The sequence below is a fragment of the Pleurodeles waltl genome, chromosome 5 (genome assembly GCF_031143425.1).
Source record: "Pleurodeles waltl isolate 20211129_DDA chromosome 5, aPleWal1.hap1.20221129, whole genome shotgun sequence".
Taxonomy (NCBI): domain Eukaryota; kingdom Metazoa; phylum Chordata; class Amphibia; order Caudata; family Salamandridae; genus Pleurodeles; species Pleurodeles waltl.
This window is the reverse complement of record NC_090444.1, coordinates 841618370-841644272: the sequence shown is the minus strand read 5'-3', so window position 1 is coordinate 841644272 and position 25903 is coordinate 841618370. Positions and strand designations below refer to the sequence as shown.

At 48.5% G+C, this 25903-nt stretch overlaps 1 protein-coding gene and 1 long non-coding RNA gene across 10 annotated transcripts in view; one reads left to right on the top strand and one right to left on the bottom strand.

Annotated features, from left to right (window-relative positions):
* The window catches only part of LOC138296083 (zinc finger protein 773-like), a 464416-nt gene that overhangs the window by 188735 nt on the left and 249778 nt on the right, over positions 1–25903 (top strand). For 5 of the 9 annotated variants that reach the window (XM_069234910.1, XM_069234907.1, XM_069234905.1 and 2 more), the window contains 2 exons: positions 18617–18730; positions 25222–25341. In XM_069234910.1, the coding sequence (XP_069091011.1) occupies positions 18617–18730; positions 25222–25341 (234 nt within the window). The remainder of the gene's footprint in view (positions 1–18616; positions 18731–25221; positions 25342–25903) is intronic. The other 4 variants (XM_069234908.1, XM_069234906.1, XM_069234913.1 and 1 more) reach the window with 1 other exon arrangement.
* The window catches only part of LOC138296084 (uncharacterized), a 331416-nt gene that overhangs the window by 134180 nt on the left and 171333 nt on the right, over positions 1–25903 (bottom strand). The gene's annotated exons all lie outside the window — the stretch shown is intronic.

Below are 25903 nucleotides of genomic sequence, written 5' to 3'. Positions count from 1 at the left end.
CGTGGGCTCGGCGCCAGTGTCGGCGCCGGTGGCCGCTCCGGTGGCTTCGGAGGGATTGGCCCCAGGGATTTCCATCCCGTCGACGTCGAGATTTCGGCCTGTGACTCCGGTGGGTCCATCTGTTTCAGCTGCTCTTCAGTCGGCGCCGAAGTTACCCGTGGCGCCGGATGCGGCGTCGGTGGCTTCGGAAGATCGGCGCCGATCTCCGACTTCGGCGGAGGCATTGTCGACTCCGCGGATTGAGCAACGACTGCATTCAAGGAGGCGTGCTCTCCGGGTACTAGAAGAGCAGGAGTACCAACGAGCCCTAGAGGAAGGAGAGCTAGAGGACTCGGGTGATGGGCTGCGTGGACTGGAGTCGGCCAGTGGGCTGGACACTTCCCCTGAGTGGGACCTTTCGTCCCCGGGGGAATATACTGAGGAAGCTGCTTCCTTTCATACAGTGGTACGGAAGGCAGCTAGTTTTTTGGACCTGCCTTTGCCGGTGGTGGAGGCAAAACAAAACCTTTTGACGGAGGTGTTGCATCCGGCCTCAGCCGCGGCGGAGCCTCTGTTACCTTTTAATGACGCTCTGCTGGATCCGGTTTTAGAGGTGTGGAAGAGGCCGGCATCTTCCCCAGCAGTTCACAGAGCCGTGGCCAGGAGGTATCGGACGGCTCCAACTGATCCTGGTTTCCTATCTAGGCACCCTACGCCGGAGAGCTTGGTAGTGCAGGCCTCCTGTTCGTCCAAGTCAGCGCCTGGTTCTTTCCCGACGGTGCCTGGGGACAGAGACTCAAAAAAGCTAGAGGCGCAGTCGAAGAAGATTTTTTCGTCCTGCAGTCTGGCGTTAAAGGCCACTAATGCGACCTGTATCCTGGGGAGGTATATTCATGCTCTGATGGATGACATCTCCTCTTCGTTTACAGAGCTTCCCCAGGGTCTTTTGGATCTTGTCTCTGATGCCCAGGCTGCTGCGACCCAAATTATCCAGACGGGACTGGATACCACCGACTCGGTAGCCAGAGCAATGGGCACAACTGTGGTGGAAAGGAGACAGGCCTGGCTCCGTAACTCGGGCTTTTCGGCAGATGTACAGTCCACATTGTTGGATCTCCCGTTTGATGGGGACAAACTGTTTGGGGCTAAGGCTGATTCGGCCTTGGAACGTTTTAAGGAGAGCAGGGCCACGGCTAAGTTGTTGGGACTCCAAGCTCCTTCTTCCACGGCCTCTTCCAGATTCTTCAGGAGGTTTCGTGGATTTGGGCGTGGCTCTTCCTCCTCTTCCTTTCGGGGAAGATATCAGCAACCTGCCTCTTCCCACCCCTATAGATCTTTTAGGGGGAGGGGTAGGGTCCGCACCAGGGGAGCCTCTCAGCAGCACTCTGCCTCTTCCTCATCCTCTGGCGGGGTGCAGCAGGGGAAGCAGCCTTAGGCTTCCACCATTTCCCACTCACTCCTCTCCTGTAGGGGGAAGATTACAGCATTTTCTCACCAAATGGGAGACTGTTACGTCGGACACTTGGGTTCTCAGTGTTGTGGGAAAAGGCTACACCCTTCTCTTTCGGGAGTTTCCGCCCCTCATCCCGCCCCGCCCTTCGTATTGTTCACAAGAACACCTCCTGTTGCTAGAACAGGAGGTAGAAGTCCTCCTTTTAAAGGGCGCGGTGGAGTTGGTCCCGGAGCAGGAAAGGGGTCAAGGAGTTTACTCAAGGTATTTCCTGATTCCCAAGAAGGATGGTCGTTTGAGACCAATTCTGGACCTGAGGTTCTTGAATTGGTTCCTCAAGCAGGAAAAGTTCAAGATGCTGACCCTAGCACAGGTGCTTTTGGCGTTGAACATGGAAGACTGGATGGTGTCTGTCGACTTGCAGGATGCTTACTTTCATATCCCGATACTCAAGTCACACAGGAAGTATCTCCGGTTTGTGGTGGGATCGCAACACTACCAGTTTGCGGTCCTTCCGTTTGGTCTTACTTCAGCACCTCGAGTCTTCACGAAGGTGATGTCGGTGGTTGCGGCAGAGCTCAGAAGGAAGGGATAGCAGTATTCCCTTACTTGGACGATTGGTTGATCAAAGCCAAGTCCCCGGAGCTTGTGTTGCGTCATCTGCAGTCAACAACCCAGTTGTTGTTCGACCTGGGCTTTTCGGTGAACGAGCCCAAATCTCACCTGGAGCCCTCTCAGCGCCTCCTGTTCATAGGGGCAGTACTGGATACAACATTGGGTCGGGCCTTTCCTCCGCCTCAGCGGATTCAAGATATTCAGGATTTGGTTCCAATGTTTCGAAATGGAGCGGTAGTTCCAGTCCTCAAGGTCCTTCGTCTGCTCGGTCTTTTTGCCTCCTGCATTCTGTTGGTCACGCATGCTCGCTGGCATATGAGGGCTCTTCAGTGGTGCCTCCGAAGGCAGTGGTCTCAACACAGAGGGGATCTAGAGGGTACTGTCAAGATCTCCAGAGATGCTGCTGTGGATTTGAAGTGGTGGATTGCAAGCAACAATCTTTCACAAGGAAAGCCGTTCCAGCAGTCGCCACCAGTGGCCACAGTCATAACGGATGCTTCCACTCTAGGGTGGGGAGCTCATCTGGGGGATCTGGAGATCAAAGGTCTTTGGTCTCCAGAGGAACAGATTTTTCACATCAATCTGTTAGAGTTACGGGCTGTACGTCTGGCTCTCAAGGCCTTCCTCCCTTCCCTTCGTGGTCAGTCGGTACAGGTCCTAGCGGACAATACTACCACGATGTGGTACATAAACAAGCAGGGAGGAGTGGGGTCGTACCTTCTCTGCAGAGAAGCTCTTCGACTATGGTCCTGGGCAAAGGACCATCGGATTTGCTTGATAGCAAACCATCTGGCCGGAGTCTTGAACGTGCGTGCGGACAGTCTCAGTCGCCACTTCTCGGCAGACCACGAGTGGCGTCTCCATCCAGATCAAGTCCGTTTAATCTTCCAGAAGTGGGGGTTTCCTCGGGTAGATCTGTTCGCCACTCGAGAGAACGCGCATTGTCCGTTGTTCTGCAGCCTTCAGTATCCGATGCAGGAAGCGTTGGGGGACGCGTTTCAAATGACCTGGTGCGGCCAGTTGCTTTACGCGTTTCCTCCCATACCCTTGATTCCTCGAGTATTGAGGAAGATTCGCCAAGACCGGGCTCTAGTAATCTTAATAGCTCCGGATTGGCCAAGGAGGGTGTGGTACTCCGACCTTCTCCAACTCTCAACGTGCCCGCCGCTCCGTCTCCCTTTCAGGGCAGACCTCCTCTCACAGTCGCAGGGGCAGGTTCTACACCCCAACCTCCAGAGTCTGCACCTACATGCCTGGAGATTGAACGGGGCAACCTGAGTTCCTTCTCTCTCCCGCCTGAGGTAGTGGATGTTATATTAGCGGCCAGGCGACACTCCACTAAATCTATCTACGCTAATAGGTGGTCTAAATTTGTTGCGTGGTGTGGAGAGAGGCAGATTGATCCTTTACATGCTCATCTATCGGACGTTTTGTCTTTTGCTCTATCTCTGGCGCAGAAAGGTTGTGCAGTGGCTACCATTAAAGGTTATTTATCGGCCTTGTCAGCCTTCATATGTCTTCCAGACCAACCATCTTTATTTAAATCCCCTATTGTTATCAGATTCTTGAAAGGTCTTCTAAATCAATATCCTCCAAAGCCATTCGTTATGCCGCAATGGGATTTGTCCTTAGTCCTGACTTTCCTTATGGGGTCCCCTTTTGAACCTATGCATTCTTGCCCCTTGAGGTATTTGGTTTTAAAAACAGTCTTCCTGATAGCTATAACATCAGCAAGGAGAGTGAGTGAGTTGCAGGCCTTATCAGTAAAACCCCCTTATACAACTTTTTATGGGGATAAGGTGGTGTTGAGGACCAAGGCTGCTTTCCTCCCGAAGGTTGTTTCACCCTTCCATTTGGCTCAGGCAATTACTTTGTCCACGTTCTATCCTCCGCCTCATCCTTCCAAAGAGGAAGAAAGACTGCACCGTCTGGACCCAAAGAGAGCGTTGAGCTTCTTTATCGATAGAACAAAGGATTTCAGGCTGGAGGATCAGCTGTTTATTGGATACGTGGGCAAGAGGAGAGGAAAGGCAGTCCACAAGAGAACACTATCCAGGTGGGTTGTTCTTTGCATTAAAATATGTTACTCTTTGGCAAAGAAGGATCCTCCTGAGGGCATTAGAGCTCATTCCACCAGAGCTAAGTCGGCCACTTCGGCCTTAGCCAGAGGTGTTCCTGTGGTCGACATCTGCAAGGCCGCAACTTGGTCGTCCCTTCACACTTTTGCAAAACATTACTGTTTAGATTCTGAGGTTAGAAGGGACGGCCATTTTGCACGGTCAGTGCTGCAGGATTTCTTGGTTTGACCATTTAGGCACCCACCGCCGGGCGTGGTACTGCTTTGGGACTCTATTCATGAGGTGAGGAATCCACAGGTAGTTGTATCCATCAGAAGAACGAGTTACTTACCTTCGGTAGCGACTTTTCTGGTGGATACATTAGCTACCTGTGGATTCCTCACGGTCCCACCCGCCTCCCCGTTGCCTTTATGGTCTTGCCAAGTAATCCTTGAGTGTGCTCCTCTTGGTCTTTGAGGGTGCAATAGATGTATATATATAATATATTTATATATATATAGGTATATGTGTATATATCTTTATGTATATACTTGGTGTGTGTATATATTTTAAAAGAGAGAGTTTTATATATATATATATATATATATATGTACATGAAAGGATTTACAGTTATTCATACAATGTGGTGTATTTTTACAATATAATGGATGTTGCTTTGTTCTTTCATTGCATTGCCTGGTTGTTCTCATGCACGTAAAAAATGATTGGTACTGACGTCCGCACGTCGTCGAGGACCTCTTATTGCCTGTATGACGTCAGACGGCGTCGCGTGCGAGACAGTGACGTCCTCGTCGACGTGCAGAGACTAGTAAGAAGATTTCCGTAGAATGCTGGCGCCATGGGAGTATTCATGAGGTGAGGAATCCACAGGTAGCTAATGTATCCACCAGAAAAGTCGCTACCGAAGGTAAGTAACTCGTTCGTTACACATAATCTTAATACCTATTTCTACTTAGCTTTGAAGTGTAACGGCTTCCCGTGAACCATGCTTCCCCACCATGGAAAGGCTTGAACCTTTTTGATTGAAAGACCTAGCACAGATGCGTGCAACAGAGGCTCTTGCTGACACAGCTTGGTGGGAAAGAGGTGAACTGATAGGCACTTTGTTTCTGATTTAATTGTTGCCATGTTGTGGAGCCTATTCCACTCTTCTTTTGGGATTGGGTGGGTGTGAGGAGGGCATGGGGTTGTTGTACTAATTGGGAAAGGGAGTTTCAGTAATGTGAGTTCTTTAACTTTTCTTTTACTTTATCAGCATTTGAGTAACATACTGTGTACTGATTATAAAGCACTATTTGTATTGTTGTCAATGCATTGACTGTGCTTTGACTGCTTAGTGAACATTTTTGTAGTTGTTTCTTGGGGCCCCCAGAAAAGCTGAGAGGGGAGACGTGAAGTTCCCAGGTGGAGTGAAGTAACTGAATTGGAGAGTTTGAGTGTCTCGGAGGACAAGGCTGGTACCAGCGCCCGCAGGATGTGCAGTCATCAAGTTGGTGCTTTGCAAGGCAGCAAAGCACAAATGAGGGGCTAGAAAGGCTCATAAGAAACATAAAGGGGGCAGACAGGCTGGCAACCTGGATTGCGGTCTTGGGGAGGCCCAGAAGACTTGAGCCAAGGGTGACAGCCCCCCCCCCCGCCCACAGCAACCAGCAGGCCCTGCTCGCCTCAACAACAACCTCACTCTAGAGTAAAACAAATGGGCATGGGCCAGCTTAATGCATCACATTACATGCACAAAATCCATCACCAGTAAATGAAAGACCTTGAAAACCATGCCTGGAGAGACAATATTAGATTACTCAGCTTACAGTAGTGGGCAGAAGACTTGGATCTAGAATCTCCGGTCTACACTACTAGGAAGCAATCCGAACCAAATCAAATTAGACGAAGTGCGTAGAGCGGGGCAGCAGAGAAATGGCAAAATGAGCAGGGCATGTGAAATATTTGGGAAATTCAGTGAGTCCCAGATGAAAGCGAAAGTCTTAAAAGCAGCAAGAGAAAAATACTGTGTGACTCATAATGATTATAACTTCTCCCCCGTTACAAGATATTGCCCTTACTGTGTTGGCCAGATGAATTTTTTTTGGCCAATTATAGACAAATTAAAACAAAGCAAAATATATTACCAATGACAGTTTCCTTTCAGTACTGTGTTAAAATTTGAGAACAAGTTACACCAGACCTCCAGTGGAACTGTTGCAGCCCGAATTCTGGGTGTCCATCTGTAGGAATCTCTGCCAAGCACATTTGAACCAAAGCCAACAAAATCAAGGTAAGACTCGACTACCACATCTAAATGGGGAATGCCACATCAACAGAGATCTCTGAGAATAAAGCACAACTAGGGATCCAGAGAAATGACTTAAAAGTGAAGTTACAGTTGGGCTTTCTTACTGTTGTGACAGAGTGAAGTACTTACTGTAAAAGGAGATGAGGGAATGCTGAGGGATGACTGCATTGCCTAACTTCCTATAGGTACACATGTTTCTAAGATAGTCCACCTATGAGAGCCCAGGGATCAAAAGGCTGCATGGACAGTCTTGTATTTATGGGGCTCACAAAGTCCACAAATATGGTCCAGGAGGTTCATACTTCAAGACAGGATCCTCCACAGCACTGTAAGATATTTTCTATTTTGTATTCTCAAGCAATGTTTGTTTTGTTGGGGACATTTTGGGGGGGAGTAAGGTGGGCCATTGCCCGTGCACATATACTGAGACATTCTCTAAATGAACCCCAACACTAGACATATCATCTAGACCTATACCACATTTAGACCCCTCATGGAGAGGGGAGGCAGGTGCTAGCTTAGCCCCACACAGACCATAGAATGGTTAAAGTACTATATCTAAACGTAAAAGGAGTAAATGCCCCGAATAAATGCACAGAGATGTGGTACTATGTGGGAAATGGAAGCTATGATGGGCATTGGAAGCTATGAAGTTGTAACTATTCAGCAAACACATTTAAAAAAGTTGAAAAGGACAGGATTCAAACATAGACTGTATCCACATACCTTTTACTCCTAATGCCTCTCAACATAATGGGGTGGCCCTCTTCCTATATAGGGGCTTGCCTTTCATCAAGAATGATATTAAGAAGGATAAAGAGGATAGATAGCTCTTGGTCAAGGGACTGCTTGAAGGGGAAAATATGAAAGTGCAGATCTATGGACCTAATTCAGGTCAAAACACCTGTGTAACACTGTAGGTAGGTATATTGGAGAGGTTTCCAAAAGTGACTACATACTCTTGTCTGGAACCCTAAAGTGGACAGAACAGACATGGGAATCCTTAACTGGGGCGAATTCTCAAAGGAATTCAAAGGTAAACTTAAGGAACAAGGTTCCAATACAATTAAAGAGAACAGCTCTACTCACAATAGGAGTACATATATTTCTCCCAAGTCCATGGGACATAGGTCAGAATTATTATCCTCCTATCAGTAGCCCCCTCATACTGCTAATATCACAGTCAAAGATAGGCATGCTATCCATAACCATCCATGCTCCAGGCTCCTTAGATATAGCATGGGCAGAGAAACCCAAGAGGGGTGTAAGATGGATTTTCTGTTTATCAATATTGAAAGACTTGGTACTTCGAGAGGAACTAAGCATACAAATTAAGGTCTATTTTGACAACAAGGATGCACAAGATAACTCTCTGGTGACCATTTAGGACGCCTTTAAGGCAGTCCTTTGGGCAATTGTACTAATAAATTGACCCACCACAAATCTGGGAAGCCAGCACAGAGAGAAATTAGAAGAAGAGCTAAAAGTGGGTGGCAGAAATAGTACACAATGCCCATTTACACTGCCTTTTAAGAGCAGTCACGTCATTCAACGCTCAAATACTCCTATTCTACACTAATAAATGTAGACTGTCTGCTAAGGATAAAACATTTCTATTTGCACAGGGAAGCTAGGTGTGACCCCACTTTCACTTGAGTGCTTAGAGTTAAACAAGAACAGGGATTTGTGAGAGCGATAATCTTAGAGGATAGGGAAAAAATTGCAAAAGAAGAGGAGAAACTTAAGGCCTTTTATGATTACTACTGCTAACTGTACACAGCAGAGCATGCCTCAAACACTGTAAGACACATACTTAAACACCTGCCACATGCCTATGGTCATACATGAAGAAGCATCTAACTGAGACTCTCCAAATTAGAGAACGCAATTAAAGTAGCTACAGTTTAGCATAAAGGTCTACTAAGAGACTGTCAATGCCTGTAGTCTTGCCTCTCTTGGAGGCCGTGGTGGCTATGTGCAGCTCTTCCACAGTGAAGGGTGCGTTCTGCCCTCTCTCTTCTGGACTCAGTGTCTTGAAAACTAATAAAGCATCTATCCCTGATAACTAAACATGGGGTTTCTTTCAGGCCTTCTGGGGGTTACCCTCCCCCATTTTGTTGCAGGTGTATAATTCATTCTATACATCTGAAGGAGTGACAGCAATGGTGGCTGAAGCCACTATATCCTTAATACACAAGCAAGGGAAAGATCAGAGGAAGTGCACCTTGTAAAGACCCATAGTGCTTCCAAACGTTGATGTGAAGACCTTTACCAAGATATTGTCAAAGCAACTGGAACGTGCACTTCTGGGTCTCATAAACCCCAACCTTGGAAATTCTTAAAACATCTCTAGACCCATGATAATATTAAAAGGGTAGTCCACTGAGAAAGCAAAAAAAAAAAAGCAATGCCAGATACTACAGTTGAGATGGATGAAGAAAACATGTTTGACTGAGTGGACTAGAACTTCCTGGCACAGATGCTTAGAAGGGGAGGCTTGGACCCAAATTCCATGGCGTTGACCTTAGCAGGATAACAGGCGTCCCCATCTAGGGTTGTGTTCAACAGAGGGACTTCTGATGGATACAACTACCTGTGGATTCCTCACCTATTGAATATTCCCCTTGCGCCAGCATTCGACGGAAATCTTCTTCCTACCTTCCGCACGTCGACGAGGACGTCACAATTGCCCACGCGACGCCGTCTGACGTCATACAGGCAATAAGAGGTCCTCGCCAACGTGCCGACGTCAGTTCCCTTTTTTCCGTGCCATTCGAACGACGGTTATTTTTCGAGGGAGCTACTGTTACTACTCGACGTAGTTACAGTTGTTGTTGCTGTTTCTTTCTTTTAGAAAAGAAAGAATGTCGCAAAGAAAATCTGGTTTCAAGCCCTGCAATGAGTGCGGTGGCAAGATGTCGGTGACGGACCCACATACAGACTGTTTGTGGTGTCTCAGCTCCGATCACGACGTTGACAAATGTGACTCTTGTCAACGGATGAATCCGAAGGCGTTATAAGAGCGAGAAGCAAAGCTCTTTTTGGCGAAATCTAAGAGAAAAGAAAAGCGGCATCATCGCAAGTCATCCTCTCCGAAGTCCCATCGGTGTCATCGTGACTCCCGGCGTCGTCGTGAATCTCGGCGCCGGTCGAGTAGGGAGAGATCGCGTTCGAGGTCGCCTTCAGCTTGACGCCGAAAAACATGGGAAGTGAGTCCCTCCATCTCTCCACAGCCGCAGACGCCTTTTGCATCGCCGACGTCGCCTGTGAATCCTCCATCGGTGTTTGAGGTTCCTCAGCATCAAGAGTTTTCTCCAGCTTCTCAGACGCCGGGACCGGCGCCTATGTCACCTCGAGCCCAGGCTCCTCAGTATCCGGCTTTCCCGGCCCCAGGAGCCGACAGTTCCACATTCTTGAATGCGGTTTACCATCTTTCAGCAGATGGCTCCAGTTGGTCGACCGGCTGGTCCTTCGGGCCCCTTGGCCTTCAACATGGGTGCTCCGGCTCCGTTACGACCGGCACCTTTTATGCCCTTCCTTCCCATGGGAAATGTGGGCTCGGCGGCAGCGCCTATGGCGTCAGCCTCGCAACTGGTGACGCCGAGTAGACCTGGGGCTCCGGAACATTCTCCTGTCCGCCCTTTGCCTCGTACGACGCCGAAGAAATCCACAGCGCCGATGGATCCGAGGATCGGCGTCAAGCTTCGACGTCTGCTGAAGCCATGTCGACGCCTAGAATTGAGCCCAGGTTGCATTCGAGGAGGCTTGCTCTTCGCCTTTTTGAGGAGCAAGAATATCAGAAGCAGGCATTGGAGGAAGGAGAGATTGAGGAACCACTGGGGGACCTCCATGGTTGAGATACAGCCAGTGGTTTGGACACCTCTCCAGAATGGGACTTAACATCGCCTGGAGAGTATACGGAGGAGGCTGCATCATTCCACTCGGTTATAAAGAAAGCAGCTGATTTTTTGGACCTTCCTTTGCCAGTGTCTGAGCCTAAGCCTAATATTTTAACAGAAGTATTGCATCCTGCTTCTACAGCTGCAGAGCCACTTCTGCCTTTTAATGAGGCTCTGTAAGATCCAATCCTGGAAATATGGAAGAAGCCGGTGTCATCTTCTGCGGTGAATAGATCGGTGGCTCGCAGATATCGAGTGGCTCCTGCTGACCAAGGCTTTCTGTCTGGGCACCCAACCCCTGAGAGCCTGGTGGTTCAGGCTTCATGTTCATCCCGGTCTGCCCCAGGTTCTTTTCCGGGTGTGCCTTCAGACAGAGACTCAAAGAAGATGGATCATTCTTCTAAAAAGGCTTTTTCGTCATGTAGCATGGCTTTGAAATCTACTAATGCTACATGTATTTTGGGAAGGTACATTTACGCCCTGATGGATGAAATTAAGTCGTCCCACGGTGAAGTGCCTCAGGAGGTGTTGAGCCTGGTTTCCGATGCTCAAGCGGCGGCGACCCAAGTAATCCAGTCTGGGCTGGATACGACTGACTCTGTAGCCAGGGCTGTGGGTACTGATGTGGCTACAAGGAGGCAAGCCTGGCTTCGTAGCTCTGGTTTCTCGTTGGATGTCCAGTCAGCCCTGTTGGATCTTCCCTTCGATGGGGATAAACTTTTTGGCTCCAAGGCGGACTCTGCTCTAGAGAGGTTTAAGGAGAGTAGGGCCACGGCGAAGTCTTTAGGCTTGCAGGCCTCCTCTTCTGTTTCATCCAGACTCTTTAGAAGATTTAGGGGGTTTGGTCGTGGTTCCTCCTCCTCCTTTCGAGGCAGATTTCAGCAACAACCTGCCACTGCTCTCTCCTACAGATCATACAGGGGGAGGGGGAGGGTCCGGACCAGGGGAGCCTCCCAGCAGCACTCTGCCTCTTCCTCTTCCTCTGGAGGGGTGCAGCATGGGAAGCAGCCTTAGTCTTCCACCAATTCCTTCTCATACCACTCCTGTAGGGGGGAGGTTATTGAGCTTTCTCCACAAGTGGGAGGTTATAACTTCAGACTCCTGGGTCATCACCATTGTGGGGAAAGGCTATGCCCTTCACTTTCGGGAGTTTCCTCCCCCCATCCCGCCCCGCCCATCCTACTGTTCAGAAGAGCCTCTCCTGTTACTAGAACAGGAGGTTCAAGTCCTCCTTTCAAAGGGTGCGGTGGAGTTGGTTCCGGAGCCGGAGAGGGGTCAGGGTTGTTACTCAAGATACTTCTTGATCCCCAAGAAGGATGGTCGGTTGAGGCCAATCCTGGACCTGAGGATCTTGAATTTGTTCCTCAAACAGGAGAAGTTCAAGATGCTGACCCTAGCTCAGGAGCTTTTGGCGCTGAACGATGGAGATTGGATGGTGTCTGTCGACTTGCAGGATGTTTCCTTTCATATCCTGATACTCAAGTCGCACAGGAAGTATCTCCGGTTTGTGGTGGGGTCGCAGCACTAACTGTTTGCGGTCCTTCCGTTTGGTTTTACTTCAGCACCTCGAGTCTTCACAAAGGTGATGTTGGTGGTTGCGGCAGAGCTCAGAAGGAAGGGGATAGCGGTATTTCCTTACCTGGACGACTGGTTGATCAAAGCCAAGTCTCCGGAGCTTGTGTTGCATCACCTTCAGTCGACAACCCAGTTGTTGTTCAATATATATATTTATATATATATAGCAACATAAAACCAATCTCTAACAAAGGTTGAGAAGTTCTTCCAGAATCAGTAATAAGCATTTTTTTAAGAAGAGCTATCATTTATAGAGAGAAGCAAGGCTACAGAGAACTCAGGGTGAGTGAAGAAATAATAGAATTAAAGAGAATTAAGTGTTGAGAGTAGAAAGGGAAAAACTGATGTTGTATGTCCCTAGTAATTGCGACTGTGACTCTTGCAGGTGCTGTATCCAATCTTAGATGTGAAGAGGCAGACTGAGTACTGGCGTTCATCATCTCTGTGGCAGTCTCTCTACCATCCCATTCCCCTTTACCCCTCCGGGGTACTCAGCACGAAGGATTAATATTCGTTGTGAGTAGCTCGGGTCGGGACTGAGGAGTTATCTTCTGCTTCTGAGGAAATCGAATTGAAGTATCCTGACAAGTCCTCAAGGTCCTGCGTCTGCTCGGTCTGTTCGCTTCTTGCATTCTGTTGGTCACTCACGCTCGCTGGCACATGAGGGCTCTTCAGTGGTGCCTCCGGAAGCAGTGGTCTCAACACAAAGGGGATCTCGAGGGATCGGTGAAGATCTCCAGGGACGCTGCGGTGGATTTAAAATGGTGGTTTGCGGACGGCAATCTTTCCCAAGGAAGGCCGTTCTCGCATCCTCCGCCGGTGACCACAGTAATAACGGATGCTTCCACTCTAGGGTGGGGAGCTCATCTGGGGGACCTGGAGGTCAAAGGTCATTGGTCTCCAGTGGAACAGATGTTTCATATAAATCTGCTAGATTTGCGGGCAATACGTCTGGCTCTCAAGGCCTTCCTCCCTTCCCTTCGCGGTCAGTCGGTTCAGGTCCTGACGGACAATACTACCGCGATGTGGTATATAAACAAACAGGGAGGAGTAGGGTCGTACCTTCTCTGCAGAGAAGCTCTGCGGCTATGGTCCTGGGCAAGGGACCATCGGATTTGCTTGGTAGTAAACCATCTGGCCGGAGTCTTGAACGTGCGTGCGGACGGTCTCAGTCCGCATTTCTCGACCGATCACGAGTGGCGTCTCCATCCGGATCTAGTCCGACAGATCTTCCAGATGTGGGTGATCCCTCGGGTAGATCTTTTTGCCACTCGGGAGAACTCGCACTGCCCGTTGTTCTGCAGCCTCCAGTATCCGGTGCAAGGAACGTTGGGGGACGCGTTTCAGATGACCTGGCGCGACCAGTTACTTTACGCGTTTCCCCCCATACCCTTAATTCCTCAAGTTTTGAGGAAAATTCGCCAAGACCGGGCCCAAGTCATCTTAATAGCTCCGGATTGGCCAAGAAGGGTATGGTATTCGGATCTTCTCCAACTCTCTCTGTGCCCCCGCTCCGTCTCCCACTCAGGGCAAACCTCCTCTCGCAGTCGCAGGGGCAGGTTTTACACCCCCACCTCCAGAGCCTGCACCTTCATGCCTGGAGATTGAACGGGACAACCTGAGTTCCTTCTCTCTCCCACCTGAGGTAGTGGATGTTATTTTATCGGCCAGGCGACACTCCACTAAATCTATCTACGCTAACAGGTGGGCTAAATTTGTGATTTGGTGTGGAGAGAAACAAATTGATCCCTTACGTGCCCACTTATCGGATATCTTGTCTTTTAAGGTCTCATTAATAAACTTCCTCCCACTCCTTTCATTATGCCCCAGTGGGAATTAAACCTAGTCTTAACTTTCCTTATGGGCTCGCCGTTTGAGCCAGTGCATTCTTGCCCTTTAAGGTTATTGGTTCTGAAGACTGTTTTCCTTGTTGCAATTACTTCAGCAAGAAGTGTGAGTGAGTTGCAGGCTCTATCTCTTAAACCCCCATACACATCTTTTTTATGGGAATAAGGTGGTGTTGAGGACCAAGGCTGCTTTCTTGCCGAAGGTTGTTTCACCCTTTCTTATGGCCCAGACTATTACTCTTTCCTCTTTTTATCCTCCACCTCATCCTTCGAAAGAGGAACAAAGACTGCACCGTTTAGACCCGAGGAGAGCGCTAAGCTTCTACGTGGACAGAACGAAGGATTTTAGGTTGGAGGATCAACTCTTCATCAGGTACGTGGGAAAGAGGAGAGGAAGGGCAGTCCACAAGAGAACACTCTCCAGGTGGGTCATTCTTTGCATTAAACTGTGTTACTCTCTGGCAAAAAAAGAACCCCCTGATGGAATAAGAGCTCATTCCACCAGAACTAAGTCGGCCTCTTCGGCCTTGGCTAGGGGTGTCCTGTGGTTGACATCTGCAAGGCCGCAACTTGGTCATCCCTCCACACTTTTGCGAAGCATTACTGCTTGGATTCGGAGGTTAGGAGGGATGCCCATTTTGCACGGTCAATGCTGCAGGATTTCTTGGTTTGACCATTCAGGCACCCTTCACCGAGTGCGGTACTGCTTTGGGACTCTATTCAATAGGTAAGGAATCCACAGGTAGTTGTATCCATCAGAAGAACGAGTTACTTACCTTCGGTAACTACTTTTCTGGTGGATACATTAGCTACCTGTGGATTCCTCACGGTCCCTCCCGCCTCCCTGTTGCCTGTCTGGTCTTACCAAGCTATCCTTGGGTGTGCTCCTCTTGGTATTTGAGGGCCTTCAGGTATAATGTTTATATTTATGTATTTATGTTCTTAAATTTTTTTTTTTTTTAAATTGACATTTTTGAATGATGTTTTTATCTTTTGATGTTATTAAATATTGTTATATGATTGATTGTTTCAATGGCCTATTCGTCTCAGAGGCACGTAAAAAATGTTGGTACTGACGTCGGCATGTCGGCGAGGACCTCTTATTGCCTGTATGACGTCAGACGGCGTTGCGTGGGCAATTGTGACGTTCTCGTCGACGTGCAAAAGCTAGGAAGAAGATTTCTGTTGTATACTGGCGCAAGGGGAATATTCAATAGGTGAGGAATCCACAGGTAGCTAATGTATCCACCAGAAAAGTCGTTACCGAAGGTAAGTAACTCGTTCTTCTGGGCCATTTAGGCTGGAGAGGCCACTTACCAAGGCTGCCCTCTATCCCCACTCCTTTTCGCTCAACGTGTTAAACCATGAGCAGTTCATATGAGAGGACATGGGGATGGTGGGCTTAGAATTTGGACGGGGTTAGCACAAAATCATGCTCTGCAGATTAAGTACTGTTGATCCTGGGGTAGTCGCTGAGTTCCCTCCCTAGACTACAGTTCTATCTAGAAGATTTTGAGAAAGTCTGAGGTTTTAAAATAAACACAGTTAAATCAGAAATACTGAATATGATCCTATTGCAGATGGAAGTAGGTAGGATCTATGAACAAACTAATTTAAGATGAGCCCCCAAAAAAGTATTACCTATATTGGGGTAAAGATAACGCTATTGCACTAGAACTATGCAAAGTTAATCTGGTAACCCTTTTAACAGAGATCCAGGAAGACCTTTGGAGATGTTCAAGGCTACTAGCAACATGATTAGGCAGAATTAATGCTATTAAAATGAATGTGCTCCCCTGCATACTTAATATGTTCCAAGCCGCTACCGAATAGCTTCTTTGCTACTTTACAATGCATAATCTTAAAATATATCTAGGGGGAAGAAGTGGAAAACCACAAATGGCATGCAAACTACTGAGTAGATCTAGAAAGAGAGAGGAGGTCTGGCTCTGCCAGAGATGTGTATCTACTGAAGAGCTGCACAAATACAAGTTATAGCAGACTGGAGCACTCATGAACTGGAGAAAATGTGGGTACATCTCTTTGGGACTTAATATGGAAATCCAGCTAGGACAGACCACCGAATATCTACCTTGGCACTCCATCGAATACCACTCTCACAATCTGGAATGAGGTGTATAAGTAATTACGTTTCACTGCATACCCCTTCCCACTCTCCCCCAATCCATTTTAAACCCTCTTACTCCAGCCCTTGCCCCTGGGCCCTTCGACCCATTGCAGCAGCGAGATTACCATTTGGTGGGTGCCATGAACCATAAAGGGGCAATCAAATCATTTAGCAATTGTAAAAGGGAAATCCAATTGGAAGAGAGGCTCCAGAATGCACAATTACCACACTTATTTTTTCAGCCCTCAAGTAAGCACTACCAAGAGAATTCTCCCCAGAAGCAAATATAACACGCGTGCTACCAGACCTAAGGGGGTAATTTGTATACTGCAGCAACGACTCATGGGCATGACACTAGATAACATCCATCCGTACAAATACAGATGGCATATCCTCCTCAGAAGAGTACTCCCAGAAATACAATGGACACATACCTGACCAAACCTACGCATAGTGTACTTGGTAGGAATCTCACTATAAATTATTGTTTGACCTCTATTTTCATCCAGCCAAGTGAAACAAGTTTTATTCTACTTTATTTTATACTGGCTCAGTCAGACTTGAGGAAATTCTCTGCATTTGGTCACCCATGACAAAATATTGGTGCCAGCTTTTTAGAGGTGCCTTTTGGTATAAGGGGAAAAACATGGCTTCTGAGAGAGGGCAACCATGACAAAGCACCAGCCCTGGCACACTAGAGGTCATTTTGACAGGATAATCAAAACTATATAAATGGCATATTGCTCGTCATTGTTGGCACTAGGGGGCACTCAAAGCACATTTTTAAAACAATGGGGTCAACTCCTCTAAGCATTAGGTTTGAACAAGTGTCTCTTCTGAGCCTATGCCATTTGAGCAAATTTGGGCGGAAGTCGTGCAGCTACAACTATACAACTATGTTTTTTTCAAAATGTTCTCGAGTGGCAGGGGAGAGGATCCACCGAGCCCCTCTAGAATGGGTCTGGCTCGATACTATTCAGGTCAAGTATTACTTCTTAAAACTTTCAAAGATCACATCAGCACACTAATAGAGGGAGGTAGCTAGAATTTGGAAATTTGTTTGGGTTGTGTTAAATTAATAATGCAGTTATTATGACACATTTCAGCATTGTCAACTATTGTGGTGTCTTCAGGACTAAGACAATATCATTATGGTAAGAGAGTTCGTAATGTCGCATTTGCTACCCCAGGCATTTTAGTGAATCAACGTTTATTGTTCTTTAAACTTTTTTTACACAAGCTTATAATTTTCACTAGCGCAGATCAAATATGGGAATTGCTATTTTAACAGTGTGTTTATATTAAGGTGTATTCTCTTCTATAATTGTCACTTTCTAATTCATTGCTGTTGTCTTTTACATATTTAGGGGGTCATTATGACCCTGGCGGAAGGCGGAGAAGCGGTGGTAAGACCGTCAACAGGCTGGCAGTCTTTTTTTTTTTTTATTATGACCATGGCGGTTACCGCCATGGTCATCCGCCGCTTCTCCGTTACGCCCGCCAGGGCGGACACGACTGCCGGGCTGGAGACCTGGGTCTCCAGCCCGGCGGCCGTCACTATACTTCCGGTGGTATTTTGACCCGGCTTACGCCGTGGATTTCCTGCGGTTGGAACCGCCATTAAATCCATGGCGGTAAGCACTATCAGTGCCAGGGAATTCCTTCCCTGGCACTAATAGGGATCTCCCCCACCCCTGCCACCCCCAAAGGTGGCAGGATCCCCCTCCCCACCCCGACCCCCAACACACACACACGACACGCAGGCACCACCAACACACATACACGCACACACACCGACATACATACCAACATCCACACACACAGTCCGACACGCACACCCACATTCAAACATACATGCACACATCCATACAGACATACCTACAGATCTACACACACTCATTCCCAAACACACAACACCCCCGCAAGCATACACGCACTCACACACCCCCTCTACATACACACACGCACACCCCCATGCACGCACACAACACACAACCCCTTCCGTCCCCCCTCCCCTCATGGACGATCGACTTACCTGGTCCGACGATCCTCCGGGAGAGGACGGGAGCCATGGGGGCAGCTCCGCCGACACCACACCATCAACAGAACACCGCCACGGCGAATCACAGGACGTGATTCGCTGGGCGGTGTTCTGTTGGCGTGGCGGTGGAGACGGAGCAACCTCCACTTCCCCGCCTCCCACCAGTATGGCTGTTGGCGGCTCTCTGTCCGTAAAAGGACGGAGAGCTGACAACGGTCATAATAGGCAGAGCCGCAAACTGCCACCACTGGTGATCTTCCGCACGGCGGTCCCTCAGTGGTCTTGGAAAAAGACCACTGAGGTCAAAATGACCGCCTTAATTCTGTAACTATTGAAAATCTAATTAGTGATATGTGGGGGAGACATGTTGATGGGCACAAGTGTGCTTGAGCTTCACTTAAGTCCACTTGTCATGTGTCTATATAAAATCCAGAAAGGTGTGTTATTCACATACATTGTGTATTTAGGGGTTTGTGGATTTAGCGTTCAGATAGGCTTCTATTTATTTTCATTCATACTATCTGCAAAAAAAAACTCATTCGAACCACACATGATTAGCCAAACAAATTACGTGTACTCCTCCAAAATCTGTTGTTACCTACTTCGCATATGAGGCATAAATATGTTCCAATTTATATGAAGAAGTAGATTTTTTTGGGGCACAGCTTTTACACATGCAATTAAACTAACATTATGTTTTCGCTTTTTAAACAGGGCATTCAATAATTAATCGTGACACTATACTTCAAATCAGAAAAAGGGAGGATTTACACTTTTTCAACTCCAGTTATTCAGGAAGAAGAGACGATATTAATGAACCCATGTCATGTAAGTAGAGCTGATTGTACCATCATTTGAGTGAGACGGTAGTAATCTAGTATGAAATGCATATTTCTCAGTCGGGAAACCACGTTTACAACACGGGCTGAGCAACGCATGGCCTTTCCATGCAGGCAGAACAACACTTGCCTAAACCATGCATCTGCCTTAACAAGGCACATGGTTAAAGCAGACAGCTTTCTGATGGATACAACTACCTGTGGATTCCTCACCTAAAGAATTTTCCCCCTCACGCTAGCTTTCAATAGACATTTTCTTCTAGCTCTGCATGTCGACGATGACGTCACAATTACCCGACTCTCACGCGACGCCGTATGACGTCATCCAGGCAATAAGAAGTCTGCGACGACGTGCAGACATCAATTCCCTTTTTTCCGTGAACTTCGTGTAACGGTTATTCTTCGAGGCTACCAGGGAGCTACTGTTTTACTCTGGTGTAACTATGTCACAGCCGAGGAAGTCGGGTTTTAAACCCTGTAAGCAGTGCGGAGGTCGCATGTTGGTCACGGACCCACATGACAATTGCTTGTGGTGCCTTAGTTCGGACCACGAAGTCGAGTTGTGCGGTTCATGCCAACGCATTAATCCAAAGGCCCTGTAAGAACTGGAGGCTAAATTGTTTCTAGCCCGATCCACGAAGAAGGAGAAGCATCATCATAGAGAATCATCTTCTAAATCCTCGAGGCCTCATCGGTGTCATCGGGACTCTCGGCGCTGGCATGGATCACGCCGCCGATCGAGCAGAGACCGCTCCCTTCAAGATCACCATCGGCTTGGCGCCTACCGACGTGGGAAGTCAGCCCAACTGTGACGCCTCCGCCTCTGACGACTCCAGCTTCACCGACGTCTCCACTGTCGGTATATGAAGTGGATCCGCCTCAGGAGCCGAGGGCTTCTCCGGAGCAGGAGAAGCCTGGGCCGTCGTCGGCTTCCCCTCAAGCACCGGCTCCTCAAGGTTATCCGGTTTTCCCGGCGCCGGGCACGGATCCAGCAGCATTTCTTAATGCAATGTTTAAGATCTTTGCCACCATGGCGCCTGGAGGTGTGCATGCAGGGCTGTCAGGCCCTTTGGCCTTCGACATGGGTGTTCCGGCTCCTTACAGGCCGACGCCCTTCATGCCCTTTCTTCCTTTGGGGAGTACATCTTCGGCGCTGATGCCTTTGGCGTCGCCCAGAAGACCAGTGAAGCCGACAACGTCCACCGTCCCGGCACCGATGAATTCACCACAGATCCAGTCGACCTTAAAGATGCCTGTGGCGCCGAGGGATCCGGCGTCAGATGACTCTGAGGATCAACGCCGCCAGAGGTCTTCGGCGTCGGCTGACGCCTTATTGACGCCGGGGATCGAGTCCAGGCTCCGCTCCAGAAGGTTGGCTCTGAGGCTGCTGGAGGAGCAAGAATATGAGAAGCAGCACTTGGAGGAAGGAGAGATCATGGAGCCTTCAGGGGACCTGCAAGGTTTGGTCACTGCAAGTGGCCTAGACACTTCCCCGGAATAGGACTTGGCTTCTCCGGGGGATTATACAGAGGAGGCTGCCTCTTTTCATGTGTGGTGCGGAAGGCAGCAGACTTTTTGGACCTTCCAGCTGCGGATGTGAAGTCCAACATCCTTACTGAGGTGTTGCATCCAGCATCAGCCGTGGCGGAACCCCTTCTTCCTTTCAATGAGGCTCTTATGGACCCTATTAGGGAAGTTTGGAAGAAGCTGGTGACTTTGGCTGCCGTAAACAGGTCGTTGGTGAGACGCTATCGAGTGGCCCCAGGTGATCCAGACTTTTGTCCAAGCACCCGACTCCGGAGAGTCTGGTTGTGCAAGCGTTGTGTTCCTCCCGTTCTGCTCCTGGATCGCTTCCCGGAGTTCCAGCAGACAGGGAGTCTAAGAGAATTGACCAGTCAGCTAAAAAGGCCTTCTCGTCATGTAGCATGGCTTTGAAATCCACAAATGCTACTTGCATTTTAGGACGATACATTTATGCCCTGATGGACGAGGCTAAGGGGCACCCGGGATTATCCCAGGAGGTGCAGAACCTCTTGTCGGACGCTCAGGCGGCGACCCAGGTGATTCAGTCTGAGCTGAACACCTCGGACTCCATAGCGACGAGGCGGCATGCCTGGCTGGGATCGTCGGGGTTCTCTCCTGATGTTCAGACCACTCTGCTTGACCTGCCATTTGATGGAGACAAACTTTTTGGATCGAAAGCCGACTCTGCCTTGGAGCGGTTTAAGGAGAGTAGCGCCACAGCAAGATCCTTGGGACTGCAGGCAGCCACATCCTCTTCTTTGAAATCATTTAGAAGGTTAAGAGGATTTGGTCATGGTGCTTCCTTTCTTGGCAGGCTCCATGCAGCAGGACAGCAATCTTCGGGCGCTCTCCCTTATAGATCCTTCAGGGGCAGGGGTAGAGTACACACTAGAGGGGCCGCCCAGCAGCACTCTGCCTCTTCCTCCGGAGGGGTGCAGCAGGGAAAGTAGCCTTAGTTCTCCATCACTCCCTGTTCACACATCTCCTGTAGGGGGGAGACTATCTCACTTTCTTCGCATGTGGGAGTCAATAACATCAGACTCCTGGGTCACCGATATTGCGGGGAAAGGTTATGCTCTTCCCTTTCGGGAGTTTCCTCTTCCCATCCCTCCCCACCGTCCTTCTGTTCGGACGACCATCTTCTGTTACTGCAACAGGAGGTGATATCCCTTTTGTCAAAGGGCGCGGTGGAGTTGGTCCCGGAGCAGGAGAGGGGTCAGGGCTGCTATTCAAGATACTTCCTGATCCCCAAAAAGGATGGTCGGTTGAGGCCAAACCTGGACCTGAGGATTTTGAATTGGTTCCTCAAGCAGGAAAAGTTCAAGATGCTGACCCTGTCACAGGTTCTTTTGGCGTTGAACGAAGGCGATTGGATGGTGTCCGTCGACTTGCAGGATGCTTACTTTCATATTCTGATCCTCAAGTCGCACAGGAAGTATCTCCGGTTTGTGGTGGGGTCGCAACACTATCAGTTTGCGGTCCTTCCGTTTGGTCTTCCTTCGGCACCTCGAGTCTTCACAAAGGTGATGGCGGTGGATGCAGCGGAGCTCAGAAGAAAGGGGATAGCAGTATTTCCTTACCTGGACAATTGGTTGATCAAAGCCAAGTCTCTGGAGCTCTTGCAGCATCACCTGCAGTCGACAACTCAGTTGTTGTTCGATCGGGCTTTTCAGTGAACATGCCCAAATCTCACCTAGAGCCCTCTCAATGCCTCCTGTTCATAGGGGCAGTACTGGACACAACATTGAATCAAGCCTTTCCTCCGCCGCAGCGGATTAATGACATTCAGGCGTTGATTCCAATGTTTCAAAATGGAGTGGTCGTTCCAGTCCTCAAGGTCCTTCGTCTGCTCGGTCTGTTTGCTTCTTGCATTCTGCTGGTCACTCATGCACGATGGCACTTGAGGGCTCTTCAGTGGTGTGTCCGCAGGCAGTGGTTTCAACACAAAGGAGATCTCGAGGACTCGATAAGGATCTCCAGAGACGCTGCAGCAGATCTTCAATGGTGGGCTGCGGTCGGCAACCTGTCTCAAGGAAGGCCGTTCTCGCTACCTCCGCCAGTGGCCACAGTTGTAACGGATGCTTCCACTCTAGGGTGGGGAGCTCATCTGGGGGACCTGGAGATCAAAGGTTGTTGGTCTCCAGGAGAACAGAGGTTTCACATCAATCTGTTGGAACTGCGGACGATACGTCTGTCTCTCAAGGCCTTCCTCCCTTCCCTTTGCGGTCAGTCAGTTCAGGTCCTGACGGACAATACTACAGCGATGTGGTATACAAACAAGCAGGAAGGAGTGGGGTCGTATCTTCTCTGCAGAGAAGCTCTTCGGCTCTGGTCCTGGCTTCAGGACCACCAGATTTGCTTGGTAGCAAATCATTTGGCCGGAGTTCTGAACGTGCGTGCATGCGGACAGTCTCAGTCGGCTCATCCCGACCGATTACGAGTGGCGTCTTCATCCAGATCTGGCCCTTTACATCTTTCAGAGGTGGGGATATCCACAGATAGATCTGTTTGCCACTCGGGAGAACGCACACTGCCCGTCGTTTTGCAGCCTCCAGTATCCGGTACAAGGAGCTTTGGAGGACGCGTTTCAGATGTCCAGGAAGGGTCAGTTGCTTTACACGTTTCCTTCCATACCCTTGATTCCTCCGGTTTTGAGGAAGATCCGCCAAGACCGGGCACAAGTGATCTTAATGGCCCCGGATTGGCCAAGAAGGGTATGGTACTCGGATCTTCTCCAACTATCTCTCTGTGCCCTCCGCTCCGTCTCCCATACAAGGCAGACCTCCTCTCGCAGTCGCAGGGGCAGATTCTACACCCCCAACTCCAGAGCCTGCACCTTCATGCCCGGAGATTGAACGGGGCAATCTGAGTTCCTTTTCTCTTCCGCCGGAGGTGGTGGAAATTATTTTATCGGCCAGGCGACACTCCGCCAAATCGATCTATGCAAGCAGGTGGGCCAGATTTGTCAGTTGGTGTGGAGAGAACCAAATTGATCCCTTGAAGGCCCATTTGTCTGATGTATTGTTATTTGCTTTATCCTTGGCACAGAAGGGTTGTGCAGTTGCCACAGTTAAGGGTTATTTATCAGCGCTGTCGGCTTTTCTGTGCCTTCCAGACCAACCCTTCTTGTTTAAGTCACCTCTTGTATTGAGGTTCATTAAGGGTCTCACTAATAAGTTTCCGCCCACTCCGTTTGTTATGCCACAGTGGGATCTTAACTTAGTATTGCCCTTTCTTATGGGATCGCCATTTGAGCCAATGCACTCTTGTTCATTGTGACTTTTAGTTTTGAAGACTGTTTTTCTAGTGGCCATAACATCGGGTAGAAGAGTAAGTGAGCTTCAGGCTCTTAGCGTAGAGCCCCCATATAGTTCCTTTTACAGGACAAAGTGGTGTTAAGGACCAAGGCGGCTTTCCTCCCGAAGGTTGTTACACCCTTTCATGTGGGACAGTCTATTACTCTCTCTTCCTTCTATCCTCCACCTCATCCATCCAAGGAGGAAGAGAAGCTTCACCGGTTGAATCCACGAAGAGCGTTGAGCTTCTTCGTCGACAGGACGAGGAAGTTCAGGCAAGACGATCAGCTCTTCGTTGGTTACGTGGGGAAGAGGAGAGGCAGAGCTGTCCACAAGATAACGATGTCCAGGTGGGTCATTCTTTGCATCAAGCTATGTTATTCTTAAGCAAAGAAAGAACCTCCTGTAGGGCTTCGAGCCCATTCCACCGGGGCTAAGGCTGCTTCGTCGGCCTTGGCTAGGGGTGTTTCTGTGGTTGACATCTGCAAAGCGGCAACTTGGGCATCCCTCCATACTTTTGTCAAACATTATTGTTTGGACTCTGAGGTCAGGAGGGATGGCCATTTTGCCCGCTCAGTGCTGCAGGATTTCTTGGTTTGACCATTCAGGCACCCACCTCCGAAGGTGGTACTGCTTTGGGACTCTATTCTTTAGGTGAGGAATCCACAGGTAGTTGTATCCATCAAAAGAACAAGTTACTTACCTTCGGTAACGCTTTTTCTGGTGGATACACTAGCTACCTGTAGATTCATAATTTGTGTTGTTGTTTCTACTAGTTTCGATCATATTATTGGAATAAAAGTTGGTATATAAGTTTGATTGATGTACTTATATCACTTCTGTAATGTCAATGCCTCAAAGGCATGTAAAAAATGGTGATAACTGACATCTGCACGTCGACGAGGACTTCTTATTGCCTGGATGACGTCATACAGTGTCACGTGGGAGTCGGGCAATTGTGACGTCATCGTCGACGTGCAGAGCTAGAAGAAAATTTCCGTCGAAAGCCGGCGCGAGAGGGAAAATTCTTTAGGTGAGGAAACCACAGGTAGCTAGTGTATCTACCAGAAAAAGCGTTACCGAAGGTAAGTAACTTGTTCTTCTAGCTGTGTGGATGGGCGGGAGGAGAAACTGGAAGGAGCGGGAGAGAAAGCTCTGGGTGTGGCCATGTAAGTGAGGCTGGGTGCTGTTTGGGGGGGGGGTAGTTTTTCAGCGTGGAGGAGGCGGTTTTAGGGCTGAGGGCGGGGGGGCAGGCTAGTTTTTTTGTCAGGGGGCAGGGTATTCGACCTCAGGGTGGGGGAAAGGGTAGTTTTAAGGGCAGGGGCTCTGTTTAGGGTTCTGGGCAAGAGAGCAGGAGCAGTTTTAAGAGCTGGGGCGGGGTGGATTGTAGGGCTAGGGCATTGAGTGTTAGGGCGCAGGGCGGGGGCTGCAGTGTGCAATTTACCACACATATTCCTTTAGCAGTGATGCTTTTATAACAAAATTAGTTGTGAAGACATGCGTGGTCGTGGCTCAGACGCGTTGTTTAAGCATGCGTGGTTGTATCATACAGCCTTCTCAGGCACCCTCTACTCCTCCATATGTTTTTATAAAGTTGTCTGTTCAACTCTCTTTGATGTAATAACCATATGCAGTGATTAACCACATCTAATTGTTCCAGCAGCTTCTTATTCATCTGCCACACCTGATATTTTCTTGAGGACTGAGCAAGAGGAAAACCTGTATAAGGAAAATCAATGTGCCTCAAAAGAAGCCAAATTCATTACTGGCTCTGACACTGGTGAGTCATACATTTGTCACTGATATTGAGTCGTTACATAAGGACCATTCTACAATCTCTCTCTCTTATATGTATATTTTTTATTTTTTCACGCCTGCGCCTGTTGTCTTAAATGTTGCTGCAAGCACCAGGCGCAGACCAGTTTTAGAAAACAGACTCACTTCACCAAGATCCCTGTACTATTGTGCACAATTTCAACTTCTGGGTGCTCTCTAGCTTAATACAATTTTTTTTTTTTAAATTCAGTTCAGTTTTTAAATACATTTTTGAAATTGTTAAACTGTCCTATTCAAAATTCATCAACAGCAAAATGATTCTGTAATAATGAATTACACAGATTAATTAGACTGCCTATGTCACCCAAATTATTTCAAGTCAATGATATTATTTTTTAGCGTTAGTCAACTTCATGGAGAATCACTGGTTTTGTACCAAAATTCCACTTCAATGTGTACTCTGTCATAGCGGGTCAATCACACAGTGTGTCAGTGCATTTCAATTTATATACTGATCTCAGTTCTAAAAATGTCCAACTTCAATCAAGTGCAAGTGGACAATTTAA